This window comes from Mustelus asterias, chromosome 8, assembly GCF_964213995.1.
Source record: "Mustelus asterias chromosome 8, sMusAst1.hap1.1, whole genome shotgun sequence".
Classification (NCBI taxonomy): Eukaryota; Metazoa; Chordata; class Chondrichthyes; order Carcharhiniformes; family Triakidae; genus Mustelus; species Mustelus asterias.
The window spans coordinates 46060412-46078508 of NC_135808.1; the positions used below are offsets into that span (position 1 = coordinate 46060412).

The 18097-nt window shown below is 46.6% G+C and overlaps 1 protein-coding gene across 1 annotated transcript in view; it reads left to right on the top strand.

Moving 5' to 3' along the window:
• tnr (tenascin R (restrictin, janusin)) overlaps positions 1-17601 on the top strand; it is a 383262-nt gene extending 365661 nt beyond the window's left edge. The window contains exons 20-21 of the mRNA XM_078219166.1: positions 1479-1642; positions 17482-17601. Coding sequence (XP_078075292.1) covers positions 1479-1642; positions 17482-17601 — 284 coding nt within the window. The remainder of the gene's footprint in view (positions 1-1478; positions 1643-17481) is intronic.
• The last annotated feature ends 496 nt before the right edge of the window (positions 17602-18097 follow it).

Sequence of the window (18097 nt, forward strand, 5' to 3'; positions counted from 1 at the left end):
ACCAGGCAACATCCTGGTAAACCTCCTCTGCACCCTCTCCAAAGCCTCCACATCCTTCCTGTAATGTGGGGACCAGAACTGCACACAGTACTCCAAGTGCGGCCGCACCAGAGTTGTGTACAGTTGCAACATAACGCCACGACTCCTAAATTCAATCCCCCTACCAATAAACGCCAAGACACCATATGCCTTCTTAACAACCCTATCTACTTGATTCCCAACCTTCAGGGATCTATGCACACATACACCTAGATCCCTCTGCTCCTCCACACTACTCAAAGTCCTCCCGTTAGCCCTATACTCAACACATCTGTTATTCCTACCAAAGTGAATTACCTCACACTTCTCCGCATTAAACTCCATCCGCCACCTCTCGGCCCAACTTTGCAACCTGTCTAAGTCTTCCTGCAAACTACGACACCCTTCCTCACTGTCTACCACACCACCGACTTTGGTGTCATCAGCAAATTTGCTAATCCACCCAACTATACCCTCATCCAGATCATTAATAAATATTACAAACAGCAGTGGCCCCAAAACAGATCCCTGAGGTACACCACTTGTAACCGCACTCCATGATGAATATTTACTATCAACCACCACCCTCTGTTTCCTATCCGCTAGCCAATTCCTGATCCAATTTCCTAGATCACCCCCAATCCCATACATCTGCATTTTCTGCAGAAGCCTACCATGGTGAACCTTATCAAACGCCTTACTAAAATCCATATATACCACGTCCACTGCCTTGCCCCCATCCACCTCCTTGGTCACTTTCTCAAAAAACTCAATAAGGTTAGTAAGGCACGACCTACCTGCCACAAAACCATGCTGACTATCACCTATCAATTCATTACTCTCCAAATAACTATAAATCCTATCCCTTATAATTTTTTCCAACATCTTGCCGACAACAGAAGTGAGACTCACCGGTCTATAATTCCCGGGGAAGTCTCTGTTCCCCTTCTTAAACAATGGGACAACATTCGCTAACCTCCAATCTTCTGGTACTATACCAGAGGCCAACGACGACCTGAAGATCAGAGGAGATCAGAGGAGATTTACCAGAATGGGTCCAGGGATGGGTCCAGGGATGAGAGATTTTAGCACCAAGGTTAGGGTTCGAGAAGCTAGGGATGTTCTACTTGGAGTACAGGAGATTGAGGGGAGATTTGATAGAGGTGTAGAAGATGATGACAGGTTTAGATAAGGTAGACAAGGAAAATCCTTTCCCATTGGCTGATGGTACAATGACTGGGGGACACAGATTGAAGGTTTTAGGAAAGAGTTAGGGGGGATTGTGAGGGAGATGATGAATGATTTCAACAGGAAATTGGATGGGAACTGGAAGGAAATAAACTTAGAGATATGGAGATAAAGCAGGGATGAGGCTGATCGGATTAACCCACAAGGAGCCATCACTGAGTCAATTGGTCACTTTCTGTGCCTGCAATGAGTCTATAACTCTATATCCACAGGGGACTCACTCTCCTATCATCAGGGCCGCCCATTTTCCACCAAGGATCGGGACAATGATGTTGCTATCACAAACTGTGCTTCGTCTTACAAGGGAGCCTGGTGGTATAAGAACTGTCACCGTGCTAACCTCAACGGGAAATACGGAGAGAATCGCCATAGTCAGGTAAGGGACAAACAAATCAAACAGACTCGAGGGAGCAGACACAATGCCCAATGTCAGAGTGCTTGCTCTCACCAGCCTGTCTCTGAATGGATCACTGATTCCAAAAACCCACCAGCCTGTCTCTAATTGGTTAAATTTTAATGCTTTGACTGACAGGCCACATGGGGTGGTTGGGAAAAGGGTGGGGTCTGGGACAGGGAGAACGGTAGTGCAGTTGTCTTGGTGAAATTTCCTGAAGGTTTAACAGAATTTTACAAAGCTGAGGAATGGGTGAAGTTTTGAACAAAGCAAGACATTGCACCAATGGATTTTCAGTATGGGCAGGCTGCACCTCACCCCTCACAGGCCAGGATTCTCTCATCTCACACACCCTGCTACCACTGCCAGCGAGAATGAAGAATCTGGTGCTCAGACAATTTCCATTCACTGCAGCGGGCCTGGAGAATCCCAGCCACTGCCTCTCTCAAATTCATCTGCGGTGTGAATGGGCTCTCAGGGAGATTCCCTCCCTCATTCACAGGAAAAGGAACTCTGGCCCACAGAGTCAGAGATAGCTGGAGATTCCAGAGGAGGTTAGCAGCAGCGATGGAAACTGGACCTGCACTGAAGGCTCAGTTAACCACATCCTGATGTCTCTCACCCAAACCAAACTGGCTAGGCCTTCACAAGCCTACTTACTGCACCTCGTTCCTGAGATCAACTTACATTACAGAAACATTGCTCTTTCTCAAGGCACCTCTTCATATCTTCCACTGAGCACTCCCCACTTGACACTCACCTTTTTCTTACATCATGTCTAGTCCTTCCCAAATACAATCCATCTGCACTGTAGGGATTCTATGAAATCTATCCACCTTCCAATTCTCACACTCACATCTTTCCATCCTTATAGGAGAGCATAGAAGAGCAAACAGAGATGACCCTCCAGACATCTCCATACAGATAGCTGCGGAGGAGAAGATTAGGTAGACCTCATAGTTACAATTGGAGATGAGAGTCTGTCAGTGACCTAGTGTTCAATAGCACACAGTCCAATGGCAGGCTACATTCACTTACGTTAATTTTATATCAGATGTTAGTGCAGGATGGTGATGTGCACAGTGTTGAGTTAACAAGTCACTCACATAGAACCATAGAACATTACAGCACAGAAACAGCACATTGATGACCTTCATTTCCCACAGGGACCATCACACTCCCTCAGTGGTTTGCGTTGGAGAAGGATGAAGTCTCCTCAGGGAAGTCATAGAATCATAGAATGAATCATAGAATCCCTACAGTGCAGAAGGAGGCCATTCGGCCCATCGAGTCTGCACCGACCACAATCCCACCCAGGCCCTACCCCCACATATTTACCTGCTAATCCCTCTAACCTACTCATCCCAGGACTCTAAGGGGCAATTTTTAACCTGGCCAATCAACCTAACCCGCACATCTTTGGACTGTGGGAGGAAACCGGAGCACCCGGAGGAAACCCACGCAGACACGAGGAGAATGTGCAAACTCCACACAGACAGTGACCCGAGCCGGGAATCGAACCCGGGACCCTGGAGCTGTGAAGCAGCAGTGCTAACCACTGTGCTAACCACTGTGCTACCGTGCCACTCTCTCTGAAGTTGCACTGTCACACAACTCATGCACACTGTCTCTGTGAGATCTACAGTGGGATTTTCACATGATGCCCCACACATAAGAAGTGAATAGGAAGAGGTAGGAATGGCAATGTTGTGGGAATGCCACTTGACAAGTATCCCAGAGGAGTGGATTAATGCTCCGGTGAACAAGAGCTCAACTGGCACGAGGAAATTTAAACTGAAAGAATCAGGAATGCTGATCGCGGAACTACTACATTGTCGTAAAAACCCAACTGGTTCACTAATGTCCTTTATCTGCCATCAGACCCACAGCAATGTGGTTGACCACATGTCTGGAGTCACATGTAGGCCAGAGCAGGTGAGGACACCAGATTTCCTTCCCTAAAGGAACCAGGTGGGTTTTTACAACAATCAACAATGATTCCATGGTCATCATTAGACTTGTATTTCCAGATTTTATTCAAATTTCACCATCAGCTGTGGTGGGATTCGAACCCAGATCCCCAGACTGTTACCCTGGGTCTCTGGATTAGTAGTCCAGTGACAATACCACTGCACCACCACCTCTTATTTGTGCTCCAGAACTTGCTGCACCCTTAGCCAAGCTGTTCCAGTACAGCTACAACACTAGCATCTACCTGGCAATGTGAAAAATTACTCAGGTATGTTCTACATGCAAAAAACAGGATAAATCAAACCTGGTTAATTACTGCCCCATCCGTTTACTCTCAATCATCAGTAAAATGATGGAAGGGCTCATCAGCAGCACTATCACGTGGCACTTACTCAGCAATAACCTGCTCATGGACACTCAGTTTGGGTTCTGCAAGGGTCATTTAGCTCCTGACCTCATTACAGTCTTGGTTCAAACATGACAAAAGAGCTGAACTCCAGAGATGAGATGAAAGTGACAGCGCTTGACATTATTTGACCCAGTGTAGCATCAAGGAGCCCTCGCATAACTAGAGTCAGTGGGATTCAGGGCAAACTCTCTGCTGGTGGAGTCACACTCAGCACAAAGGAAGATGGTTGTGATGATTGGAGGCCAATCATCTCAGGATATCACTGCAGGAGTTCCTCAGGATAGTGTCCTCGGCCCAACCATTTTCAGTTACTTCATCAATGACCTTCCTTCCATCATGAGGTCATTAGTGGGTATGTTCAGCACCGTTCACAACTCCTCAGATACTCTGCTGAAGTAAATTCTCACACTGAGCTCTGGGGGTTGTGGGAACGGGGGTGGGGTGTGTGTGGAACAGGAGCCTGTGATCCAATCATGACCAGCTTGGGGGAAGAGGAATCAGTGATCCTATTGGAGATCGGCTGTGGGGAGGGGGGCGGCGGGGGGGGGGGGGGGGGGGGGGGGGTGATGGGACACAGAAATCTGTGATCCAATCAGTGTGGCTTGTGGGGGGGCGTGGGGGTGGGGGGAGGGGGGGGGCAACAAAAATCTGAGATCCAATCAGAGACTGGCTTGTGGGGAAACAGGAATCCGTGATCCAATCAGAGACCGGCTTAGGGGAAAACAGGAGTCTGTGATCCAATCACAGACTGGCTTTGGAGGGGTGGGGAATGGACAGGAGTCTGTGATCCAGTCAGAGATTGGTTTTGTGGGAGGGGGGGGATGGGGGGTGAACCAGGAATCTGTGATCCAATCACAGATCGGCTTTGGGGGTTGCGGGGGGGGGGAGAGGGGTAGAATGGACAGGCGTCTTTGATCCAATCAGATATAAGCTTGGGGAGGAAACAGTAATCTGTGTTCCAATCTGAGACTGACTGATTTGTGGTTATTCAGACATGACTACTCCCATACTCCCCTGGCTGAGCTTTCACCCTGACCCATCCCCCAGAGTGTTGACTCATTATGGCCCAATTCACTTGGGTTCCAGTTGTACCATGCCTTGATTTAAAATGCTAAAGCTGGTTTTCAAATCCACCTGTGGCAGAGCCCCAGTATCTCTGGAGGATCTTCCAGCTTCATGATGCTCCCAGATTCCTGCTCTCATCCAGTCTTGAACTTTTGGTGACCATGTCTTCAGCTGCCAAGTTCCAAAGATCTAGGAACCCTCCCTAAACCTTTGCACACCTCTCTGTCCCTGCACTTGGGTCTTCTTATGTCCAATTGTGTTCCTGAATCAACCACAGGTAACTTAATTATATCCATGTTGTTACATGAATGTAAGTTGTTTTTGTACTATGCTTGGATTGGTTGATATGAAGAAGGACTACGAGGAATACAAAGTGAGGTTGACAATGCACACTATCTATGCAAACTCGCACACAGTGTGGTGAATAAGGTTAGTGAGCTACAAGTACAAATAGCCATGTAGGAATAATGGAAATGTGGCTTAAAAAGTAGCAAGGACTGGAAACTTCATATTCGAGGATATAAAGTGTTGAGAAAAGCTAGAAAAGTGAAAAAAGGGGTGTTGTGACAGCACTGATTACGGAAGAGATTATAGTGCTGGAAAAAGAGATGTCCTTGAGGGGCCATGGATAGAATCTATTCTCCCATTGGGAAGACACAGCAGGTCATGGTTGACTAATTTAGTGGAATTCTTCGAGGATATTACGAGCGTGGTGGACAACAGGGAACTGGTAGATGTGATGTGTCTGGATTTTCAGAAGGCATTCGACAAGGTGCTGCGCAAAAGGCTGCTGCATAAGACAAAAGTGCACACCGTTACGGGAAATGTATTAGCATGGAAAGAGGATTGGTTAAATACCAGAAAGCAAAGATTGGGGATAAATGAGTGTTTTTCTGGTTGGTAATCAGTGACTAATGGTCTGCCTCAGGGATCAGTATTGGGACCGCAATTGTTTACAGTTTACATAGATGATTTGGAGTTGGAGACCAAGCGTAATGTGTCAAAATTCGCAGATGACACTAAGGTAACTGGTAGAGCAAAGTGTGCAGAGGACACTGAAAGCCTGCAAAGGGATATAGATAGTAAGTGGGCAGATAGAGGACAATGTTGCTAAATGTGAGGTCATCCATTTCGGTAGGAATAACAACAAAATGGACTATTATTTAAATGGTAAAAAACTGCGGCATGCTGCTGTGCAGAGGGACCTGAGTGTCCTTGTTCATGAATCACACTAAGTTGATTTGCAGGTACAACAGGTAATTAAGAAGGCAAATGGAATTTTGTCCTTCATTGCTCGAAGGATGGAGTTTAAAAACAGGGAGGTTATGGTGCAGTTGTATAAGGGGCTGGTGAGGCCACACCTGGAGTACTGTGTACAGTTTTGGTCTCCTTACTTGAGAAAGGATATACTGGCACTGGGGTGCAGAGGAGATTCATAGGTTGATTCCGGAGTTGAGAGGGTTGGATTATGAGGAGAGACTGAGTAGACTGGGACGATGCTCATTAGAATTTAGAAGAATAGAACATAGAACAGTACAGCACAGTACAGGTCCTTCGGCCCACGATGTTGTGCCAAACCTTTTCCGAAACCAAGATCAAGCTATCCCATTCCCTATCATTCTAGTGTGCTCCATGTGCCTATCCAATAACCGCTTGAAAGTTCCTAAAGTGTCTGACTCCACTATCACAGCAGGCAGTCCATTCCACACCCCAACCACTCTCTGAGTAAAGAACCTACCTCGGACATCCCTCCTATATCTTCCACCACGAACCTTATAGTTATGCCCCCTAGTAACAGCTACATCCACCCGAGGAAATAGTCTCTGAACGTCCACTCTATCTATCCCCCTCATCATCTTATAAACCTCTATTAAGTTGCCTCTCAACCTCCTCCACTCTAAAGAGAAAAGCCCTAGCTCCCTCAACCTTTCCTCATAAGACCTACCCTCCAAATCAGGCAGCATCCTGGTAAATCTCCTTTGCACTCTTCCCAGTGCTTCCACATCCTTCTTATAGTGAGGTGACCAGAACTGCACACAATATTCCAAATGTGGTCTCACCAAGGTCCTGTACAGTTGCAGCATAACCCCACGGCTCTTAAACTCAAACCCCCTGTTAATAAATGCTAACACACTATAGGCCTTCTTCACGGCTCTATCCATTTGAGTGGCAACCTTCAGAGATCTGTGGATATGAACCCCAAGATCTCTCTGTTCCTCAACATTCCTCAGAACCCTGCTGTTGACTCTGTAATCCGCTTTCAAATTTGTCCGACCAAAATGAATCACCTCGCACTTATCAGGGTTAAACGCCATCTGCCATTTTTTGGCCCAGCTCTGCATCCTATCAATGTCTCTTTGCAGCCTATAACCCCCTCCACCTCATCCACTACTCCACCAATCTTGGTGTCATCCACAAATTTACTGATCCACCCTTCAGCCCCCTCCTCCAAGTCATTTATAAAAATCACAAATAGCAGAGGACCCAGCACTGATCCCTGTGGTACACTGCTGGTAACTGGTCTCCAGTCTGAAAATTTTCCATCCACCACCACCCTCTGTCTTCTATGAGATAGCCAGTTACTGATCCAATCGGCCAAATTTCCCTCTATCCCACACCTCCTTACTTTCTTCATGAGCCGACCATGGGGGACCTTATCAAATCCATGTATATGACATCAACTGCTCGACCTTCATCGACACACTTAGTTACCTCCTCACAAAATTCAATCAAATTTGTGAGGCAAGACTTACCCTTCACGAATCCATGTTGACTATCCCGGATTAAGCTGCATCTTTCTAAATGGTCGTAAATCCTATCCCTCAGGACCTTTTCCATTAACTTACCGACCACCGAAGTAAGACTAACTGGCCTATAATTGCCAGGGTCATTCCTATTTCCTTTCTTGAACAGAGGAACAACATTTGCCACTCTCCAGTCCTCTGGCACGATCCCCATGGACAGTGAGGACCCAAAGATCAAAGCCAAAGGCTCTGTAATCTCATCCCTTGCCTCCCAAAGAAACCTAGGATATATCCCATCTGGCCCAGGGGACTTATCGATCGTCACGTTTTTCAAAATTGCTAATACATCTTCCCTCAGAACATCTACCACCTCCAGCCTATCAGCTTGTATCACACACTCATCCTCAAAAACATGGCCCCTCTCCTTGGTGAATGAGGGGGGATCTTATAGAAACATATAATATTATGAAGGGAATAGATAAGATAGAAGCAGAGAGGTTTTTCCACTGGCGGGTGAAACCAGAACTAGGGGGCATGGCCTCAAAATAAGGGGGAGCATATTTAGGACTGAGTTGAGGAGGAACTTCTTCACCCATAGGGTTGCGAATCTGTGAAATTCCCTGTCCAGTGAAGCAGTTGAAGCTACCTCCTTGAATGTTTTTAACGCAAAGATAGATAGATTTTTGAACATTAAAGGAATGAAAGGTGAGCGGGCGGGTAAGTGGAGCTGAGTCCATGAAAAGATCAGCCGTGATCTTATTGAATGGTGGAGCTGGCTTGAGGGGCCAAATGGCCTATTCCTGCTCCTAGTTCTTATGTTCTTATTTGGTTCGAGTTGTGAAGCAAAAAGGGATCACATTATTGGGTGTTTTGTACAGACTCTAAAATTGAGAGAGAGAGATAGAGGAACAAATCTGCAGGGAAATGAAACAGACGTGTAAAAAGTATAGGACGGTGATATTGGAGGACTTAATCAAACAACAAAGAACATTACAGCACAGGAACAGACCCTTTGGCCCTCCAAGCCTGCACCGACCATGCTGCCCGACTTAACTAAAACCCCCTACCCTACCGGGGACCATATCCCTCTATTCCCATCCTATTCATGTATTTGTCAAGATGCCCCTTAAAAGTCACTACTGTATCCGCTTCCTCTACCTCCCCCGGCAACGGGTTCCAGGCACCCACTACCGTCTGTGTAAAATATCTGCCTCGTACATCTCCTTTAAACCTTACCCCTCGCACCATAAAACCTATGCCTCCTAGTAATTGACTCTTCCACCCTGGGAAAAAGCTTCTGACTATCCTCTCTGTCCATGCCTCTCATAATCTTGTAGACTTCTATCAGGTCTCCTCTCAACCTCCGTCGCTCCAGTGAGAACAAACCAAGTTTTTTCAACCTCTCCTCATAGCTAATGGGCAATGTCCTGGTAAATCTTTTCTGTACCCTCTCCAAAGCCTCCACATCCTTCTGGTAGTGTGGCGACCAGAATTGAACACTATATTCCAAGTGCGGCCTAACTCAGGTTCTATAAAGCTGCAACATGACTTGCCAATTTTTAAACTCAATACCCCAGCCGATGAAGGCAAGCATGCTTTCTTGAATAACTTCTCCACCTGCATTGCCACTTTCAGTGACCTGTGTACCTGTACACCCAGATCCCTTTGCCTATCAATACTCCTCAGGGTTCTGCCATTTACTGTATATTTCCTATCTGTATTCGACCTTCCAAAATGCATTACCTCACATTTGTCTGGATTAAACTCCATCTGCCATCTCTCTGCCCAAGTCTCCAACTGATCTATATCTTGCTGTATCCTCTGATGGTCCTCATCGCTATCCGCAAAACCACCAACCTTTGTGTCGTCCGCAAACTTACTAATCAAACCAGTTACATTTTCCTCCAAATCATTTATATATATTACAAACAGCAAAGGTCCCAGCACTGATCCCTGAGGAACACCACTTGTTACAGCCCTCCAATCAGAAACGCACCCTTCTACTGCTACCCTCTGTCTTCTTTGACCAAGTAAGAAGTCTCAATAAACAAGGTTAAAGTCCAACAGGTTTATTTGGTAGCAAAAGCCACAAGCTTTTGGAGCGCTGCTCCTTCGTCAGGTAAGTGGGAGTTCCAGTTTTGTATCTACCTTGTCAGCTCACCTCTGATCCCGTGCGACTTCACCTTCTGCACCAGTCTGCCATGAGGGACCTTGTTAAAGGCCTGACTGAAGTCCATGTAGACAACATCCACTGCCCTACCCTCATCAATCATCTTTGGCACTTCCTCAAAAAACTCGATCAAGTTCGTGAGACATGACCTCCCCTTCACAAAACCATGTTGCCTCTCACTAATATGTCCACTTACTTCCAAGTGGGAATAAATCCTGTCTCGAAGAATCCTCTCCAATAATTTCTCCGACCACTGATGTAAGGCTCACTGGCCTGTAATTACCTGGATTATTCTTGCTACCCTTCTTAAACAAAGGAACAACATTGGCTATTCTCCAATCCTCTGGGACCTCCCCTGCAGCCAGTGAGGATACAAAGATTTCTCTCAGGGCCTCAGCAATTTCCTCCCTTGTCTCTCTCAGTATTCTGGGGTATATCCCATCAGGCCCTGGGGACTTATCTACCTTAATGTTTCTCAAGAACCCCAATACCTCCTCCTTTCTGATCTCAACATGACTCAAACTATCTACACATCCTTTCCCAGACTCATCATCCACTAAGTCCTACTCCTTGGTGAATACTGACGCAAAGTACTCATTTAATACCTCGCCCATTTCCTCTGGCTCCACGCATGGATTCCCTCCCTTGTCATTGAGTGGGCCAACCCTCTCCCTGGCTACCCTCTTGCTCTTTATATAAATGTATAAAAAGCCTTGGAATTTTCCTTAATCCTGCTGGCCAATGCTTTTCATGATCCCTTTTCGCCCTTCTTATTCCTTGCTTAAGTTTCTTTCTACTTTCCTTGTATTCCACACTTGCTTCGTATGTTCTCAGCCTCCTAGCTTTGACAAATGCTTCCTTTTCCTCTTTGACTGGGCTCACAATATCTCTCATTATCCAAGGTTCCCAAAACTTGCCACACTTATCCTCCAAAACTTGCCAAACTTATCCTCCACAATCATCCAAATATTGATGTTAGAGTAAGGAGAAAAGAGGGAGGAATGTCTGAAATATGTTCAGAACTTCCTTGGTCAGAATGTTCTCAGTTCAACAAGAAAGGAGGCAATGGTGGATCTGGTGCTGGGGATGAGGTGGGACAAGTGGACCAAGTTTGAGTTATAAAGAGAGGTTGGATAGACTGGGACTTGTTTCGCGGAAGCATAGGAGGCTTAGGAGTAATCTTCTTGAGGTCCATAAAATAATGAGGGGTGTAGATAGTCAACATCTTTTCTCAAAGCTTGGGGAATCTAAAACTAGAGGGCATAGGTTTAAGGTGAGAGGGGAGAGATACAAAAGGGTCCAGAGGGGCAATTTCTTCACACGCAGGGTGGTGAGTGTCTGGAACAAGCTGCCAGAAGTACTGGCAGAGGCGGGGACAATTTTGTCCTCTAAAAAGCATTTAGACAGTTACATGGGTAAGATGGGTATAGAGGGATATGGGCCAAATGTGGGCAATTGGGACTAGCTTAGAACATAGAACATAGAAAAAATACAGCACAAACAGGCCCTTCGGCCCACAAGTTGCGCCGGTCATGTCCCTACCTACCGAGGCTTATATATAGGATTACCTATAACCCTCAATCCTATTAAGTCCCATGTACTCATCCAGAAGTCTCTTAAAAGACCCTATCGAGTTTGCCTCCACCACGACTGACGGCAGCCGATTCCACTCACCCACCACCCTCTGAGTGAAAAACCTACCCCTGACATTTCCTCTGTACCTACTCCCCAGCACCTTAAACCCTGTGTCCTCTCGTAGCAGCCATTTCAGCCCTGGGAAAAAGCCTCCGAGAATCCACCCGATTTATACCTCTCAACATCTTGTACACCCATATCAGGTCACCTCTCATCCTTCGTCTCTCCAAGTTGAAAAGACCAAGCTCCCTCAACCTATCCTCATAAGGCATGCCAACCAAACCAGGCAACATCCTTGTAAATCTTCTCTGCACACTTGCAATCATTTCCACATCCTTCCTGTAATGAGGCGACCAGAACTGAGCACAGTACTCCAAGTGGGGTCTGACGAGGGTCTTATATAGCTGCATCATTATCCCCGGACTCCTAAACTCAATCCCTCGATTGATAAAGGCCAGCACACCATACGCCTTCTTAACCACCTCCTCCACCTGCGGGGCCGATTTTAGAGTCTTGTGGACCCGGACCCCTAGGTCCTTCTGATCCTCTACAGTACTAAGAGTCTTTCCCTTTATATTGTACTCCTTCATCCCATTTGACCTGCCAAAATGGACCACTACGCATTTATCTGGGTTGAAGTCCATCTGCCACTTCTCTGCCCAGTCTTGCATCCTATCTATGTCCCTCTGTAACTTCTGACATCCCTCCAGACTATCCACAACCCCACCAACATTCATGTCATTGGCAAACTTACCAACCCATCCCTCCACTTCCTCATCCAGGTCATTTATGAAAATGACAAACAGCAAGGGTCCCAGAACAGATCCCTGGGGCACACCACTGGTGACCAACCTCCATTTAGAAAAAGACCCATCTATACCCACTCTCTGCCTCCTTTGGGCATGCCAGTTCTGGATCCACAGGGCAGCAGCCCCTTGGATCCCATGCCCTCTCACTTTTTCTAGAAGCCTTGCATGGGGGACCTTATCGAACGCCTTGCTAAAATCCATATAAACCACATCTACCGCTTTCCCTTCGTCAATGTGTTTAGTCACATTTTCGAAGAACTCCACCAGGCTCGTAAGGCACGATCTGCCTTTGACAAAGCCATGCTGAGTTTTCTTGAGCATACTTGAGCATGGGCGGCACGGTAGCACAGTGGTTAGCACTGCTGCTTCACAGCTCCAGGGTCCCGGGTTCGATTCCCGGCTCGGGTCACTGTCTGTGTGGAGTTTGCACATTCTCCTCGTGTCTGCGTGGGTTTCCTCCGGGTGCTCCGGTTTCCTCCCACAGTCCAAAGATGTGCGGGTTAGGTTGATTGGCCAGGGTAAAAATTGCCCCTTAGAGTCCTGGGATGCGTAGGTTAGAGGGATTAGCGGGTAAATATGTGGGGGTAGGGCCTGGGTGGGATTGTGGTCGGTGCAGACTCGATGGGCCGAATGGCCTCCTTCTGCACTGTAGGGTTTCTATGATTCTATGATACTAAACCTCTCTAAATGCTCATAAATCTTGTCCCTCAGGATCTTCTCCATCAGCTTACCAACCACTGAGGTTAGACTCACCGGTCGGTAATTTCCTGGACTATCCCTATTCCCCTTCTTGAAAATAGGAACCACATCCGCAATCCTCCAATCCTCCGGCACGTCCCCCGTCTCCATCGACGATGCAAAGATCATCGCCAGAGGCTATGCAATCTCTTCCCTCGCCTCCCACAGTAACCTGGGGTACATCCCATCTGGACCCGGCGACTTATCTATCTTGATGCCATTCAAAGATTCCAGCACAACCTCTTTGTTAAAGTCCACATACTCAATCCTTTCAGTCCACCGCACGCCCGCAGTACATCCACCCATGTCCTTCTCCTCTGTGAAAACCGAGGCAAAATACTCATTAAGCACCTCTGCCATTTCTACTGGTTCCATACAGATTTTCCCACCTTCACCTTTTATAGGCCCTATTCCGTCACGTCTCATCCTTTTACTCTTCACAGATTTATAGAACGCCTTAGGGTTTTCCTTAATCCTACCTGCCAAGGCCTTCTCGTGATCCCTTCTGGCTCTCCTAATTTCCTTCTTTAGTCCCTTCCTACAAGCCGTATACTCATCTAGATCCCTATCTTCGCCAAGCTCTCTGAACCTTTTGTATGCTTTCCTTTTCTTCTCATCTTGGTCCCACACAGCTTTCGTGCACCACAGTTCCTTTAACCTACCAACACCTCCCTGTCTGCTCGGAACGTTGTCCTGTAGAACTTTAGACAGACATTCCTTGAAAAACTGCCACCTCTCTTCAGTACATTTCCCCGAGAATACCTCCTTCCAATTTACTCCTCTAATTTGCTGCCTTATGTCTTCATATTTCCCCTTACTCCATATAAACGTTTTCCTAGCTTGCCTGATCCTCTCTTTTTCCAATGCAAGCATAAAGGAGATAGAGTTATGATCGCTATCCCCAAGATGCTCTCCCACTGAGAGATCTGACACCTGTCCAGGTTCATTGGTCAGTATCAGATCAAGTACAGCCTCTCCTCTTGTAGGCTTGTCCACATGCTGTGTCAGGGAACCCTCCTGAACATACCTAACGAACTCCTCCCCATCCAATCCCCTTACCCTAGGGATATTCCAATCTATGTTTGGGAAATTAGTCTCCCATCACAACAACTCTGCTATTACTGCATCTCTCCAGGATCTGTTTCCCTATCTGCTCCTCCACCTCCCTGTTACTATTGGGCGGCCGATAGAAAACTCCCAGCAAAGTGATCGACCCCTTCCCACTCCGAACTTCCACCCACAGAGACTCTGTGGACAATCCCTCCACAGCATACACCTTCTCTACAGCTGTGACACTGTTCCTGATCAGCAGTGCCACTCCACCCTCTCTCTTGCCTCCCTCCCTGTCCTTCCTGAAACATCTGAATCCCGGCACTTGGAGTATCCAGTCCTGCCCCTGAGACATCCAAGTCTCCGTAATGGCCACCACATCACACTTCCAGGCATCGATCCACGCTCTGAGCTCATCCCCTTTATTCACTATACTCCTGGCATTAAAGTAAACACATCTCAATCCTTTGGTCTGAGCTCTCCCCTTCTCTATCCCTCGTCCATCCTCCCTTTTGCGCTGTCTATAACCCTTCTCTGTTTGCGAGCTAACTTCCTCGCTCCCAGTCACCTCGTCTCGATCCCCTCCCCCCAACCTATCTAGTTTAAACTCTCCCCAGTAGCCTTAGCCAACCTTCCCGCCAGGATATTGGTCCCCCTGGGATCCAAGTGCCACCCGTTTTTTGTGCACAGGTCACACCTGCCCCTAAAGAGGTCCCAATGGTCCAGGAACCTGAATCCCTGCACCAGTCCCTCAGCCACACATTTATCCTCCACCTCACTCCATTCCTGCCCTCACCTTCCCGTGGCACAGGCAGCAATCCTGAGATTACTACCTTTGCTTTCCTCCTTCTCAGCTGTCTCCCTAATTCCCTGTACTCTCTTTTCATGTCCCCTTCCCCCTTCCTTCCCACATCAGCGGTACCAATATGTACATTTGGGTAAGAGTGATCATTGCATCATAAAATTTATATTAGTAATAGGGAAGAACAAAGAACAAGTAACAATCTAAAGTAAATGGTCTAAATGGCAAGAGGGCTAATTTCAACATGATAGCCAGAGTAAAATGAAATGGTGGCACAGTTGTTAGCACTGCTGCCTCACAACGCCAGAGACTCGAGTTCAATTCCAGCCTTGGGTAACTGCCTGTGTAGAGTTTGTACATTCTTCCTGTGTCTACGTGGATTTCCTCCAGGTGCTCTGGTTTCTTCACACACTCCAGAGATGTGTAGGTTAGGTGGATTGGCCATAGTAAATGCATGGGCTTACGGGGATAAGAGTGGAGGGAGGGCCTGGGTAGGATGCTCTTTCAGAAAGTCAGTGTAGACTCAATGGGCTTCCCTTCTGCACTGTCGGGATTCTATGGTTCCAAAACGTTGAAGGAAAAACTGTAACGGAACATTGGATGAGTTTTAAGAAGTACTGCAAAAACTGGATATGCCCAGAATGGATAGGTCAGCTGGTCTAGATGGCTTACATCCAAAGTTTTTATGGGAAGAATAGCGCATGTGATACCCTTATTTATGAAATAGTTTAAGGTCAGTCCTAGATACTAGAGGCCGATTAGTCTAACATCAACATTAACCCAAAATACTGCGGATGCTGGAAATCTGAAATATAAACAGGAAATGCTGGAAAAACTCAGCTGGCCTGTCAGCGTCTGTGGAGAGAAACGGTTAATGTTTGGATTTCAGTTCTGAAGAAGAGTCACACAGACCCAAAACATTGACTCTATTTCTCTCTCCACAGATACTGCCTGAGTCTGAGACCTGCTGAGTCTTTCCAGCTTTTTCTCTTTTTTAATTCAGTCTAACATCTGTGGTGAATGAAGTTTATGAAGTCCTAATCAGGAAAAAAAGTCAACAGGGAGAGGTCTGAGTTGATCAAGGAGAGTCAGTACAGATTTGTAAAAGATCGACCATGTCTGAATAATGGAATTGAATCTTTTGATCAAATAACAGAAGATTGATGAAGGGAATGTGGTGGATGGTATCTATAGGGATTTTCGGAAAGTGTTTGACAAAGTACCACATGAAAGGCTGGTTAACAAAATCCATTATGGAAGAAGAGGGTTAGTGTCCAATTGGATAAAAACAATTGGCTCAAGAACAGAAAGCAGCAAAATGGTAGTAAATGAGGGTTTTTGAGAGAGTGTGAGGACCACTGTGCCATTTCATATGAATAAATGAGTTGGTTATTGGAATTGAGAATAACCTTTCAAAGTTTGCTGATGATACCGAACCTGGAGGTGTGGCAAATCATAAGAATGATACCAATTGACAGCTACACTACCTAGATAAGTTTAGCAGAAACAGACAAGTGTGAAATGGAGTTTAACATAGGGAAGTGTGAGGTGATGCGCTTTGGCAGAAGGAATAAGGAGAGGCAACAGAAGATTTAATTGCACAGTGATAAAAAGTGTGGGCTGGAAGGCCTCCTTTAATGAGTCTATTTTTCTTTCATTCATTCATGGGACATGGACGTTGCTGGCTGGCCAGCATTTATTGCCCATACCTAGTTGCTCTTGTTCAGAGGGCATAGAATGAACATAGGAAATTATAGGGTCGCATCTTCATCTCTACAGTGCAGAAGGAGGCCATTCAGCCCATCGAGTCTGCACCGACTGCAATCCCACCCAGGCCCTATTCCCATAACCCTACATATTTACCCTGCTAATCCCCTGACACTATGGTCAATTTTAGCATGGCCAATCAACCTATACCGCACATCTTTGGACTGTGGGAGGAAACCGGAGCACTTGGAGGAAACCCATGCAGATATGGGGAGAATGTGCAAACTCCACACAGACAGTGACCTGAGGCCGGAATTGAACCTGGGTCCCTGGCACTGTGTGGCAGCAGTGCTAACCACTGTGCCACTGGGCCGCCTATAGAGCTGTGGCTCTGGAGTCACATGTAGGCCAGACCAGGTAAGGACAGCAGATTTCCTTCCCTAAAGGACATTAGTGAACCAGATGGTTTTTTCTGACAATTGACAATGGTTTCATGATCATCAGCAAACTTTTAATCCCAGATACTTTTTTGTTGAATTCAAGTCGCACCATCTGCCATGGCGGGATTCGAACCCGGGTCCCCAGAGCAATAGCTGAGTTTCTGGATGAATAGTCTAGCAATAATGCCACCAGGCCATCGCCTCCCCATTGATGAATGTGGTTGGATATTTAATATTGATTTGGTTTGGTACCCTGTCTGATTTTCCCCTTTGTTTCCCAGGGTATAAACTGGTACCACTGGAAAGGTCACGAGATATCCATTCCATTTGTGGAGATGAAGATGCGACCCTATAATTTTCGAGCGATGGTGCAGAGAGGCAGACGCTCACTGCTTCTATAATGAGCCGGCTGAATGCAGTGTTGACAGGAGATGGTAGTGCTGTTTAATTAGAGACCTGTTGGCTACATTTCATCTGAAGACTGACAAGACACAAAAGCTCGCCCCTTTTTATTTCCCTGACAACCACTGGTTCCAGACCAAAGATTTGCTGACAGGTTGCCCTGGTGATAAGCTGAATCTTTTCCGACTGGCGATAGTTTATGTTCAGGGTGGAATGTATCCGCACGTCCAATGCCTTTCAATTTTTAGGTTTCATGCTGAGTATGTCTTTCGTTTGACCTGCGCAGTACACCACAGTTCACCCTTCACCCTCCACAACACCTCTACAAACAGACATTCCTCTCCTGTTCATGTTTGGTTTTTGTTTCTAGTGTATTTCGGCATCAAAAAGAACAAACACACCAGGGGCTGCGTGGTGCGCAATGCTGCGGGTTTGGGGACATTCCCTTCAAGGTCAAATGAGCTGATCGCCACTGACCTTTTCACCAAAACTGGC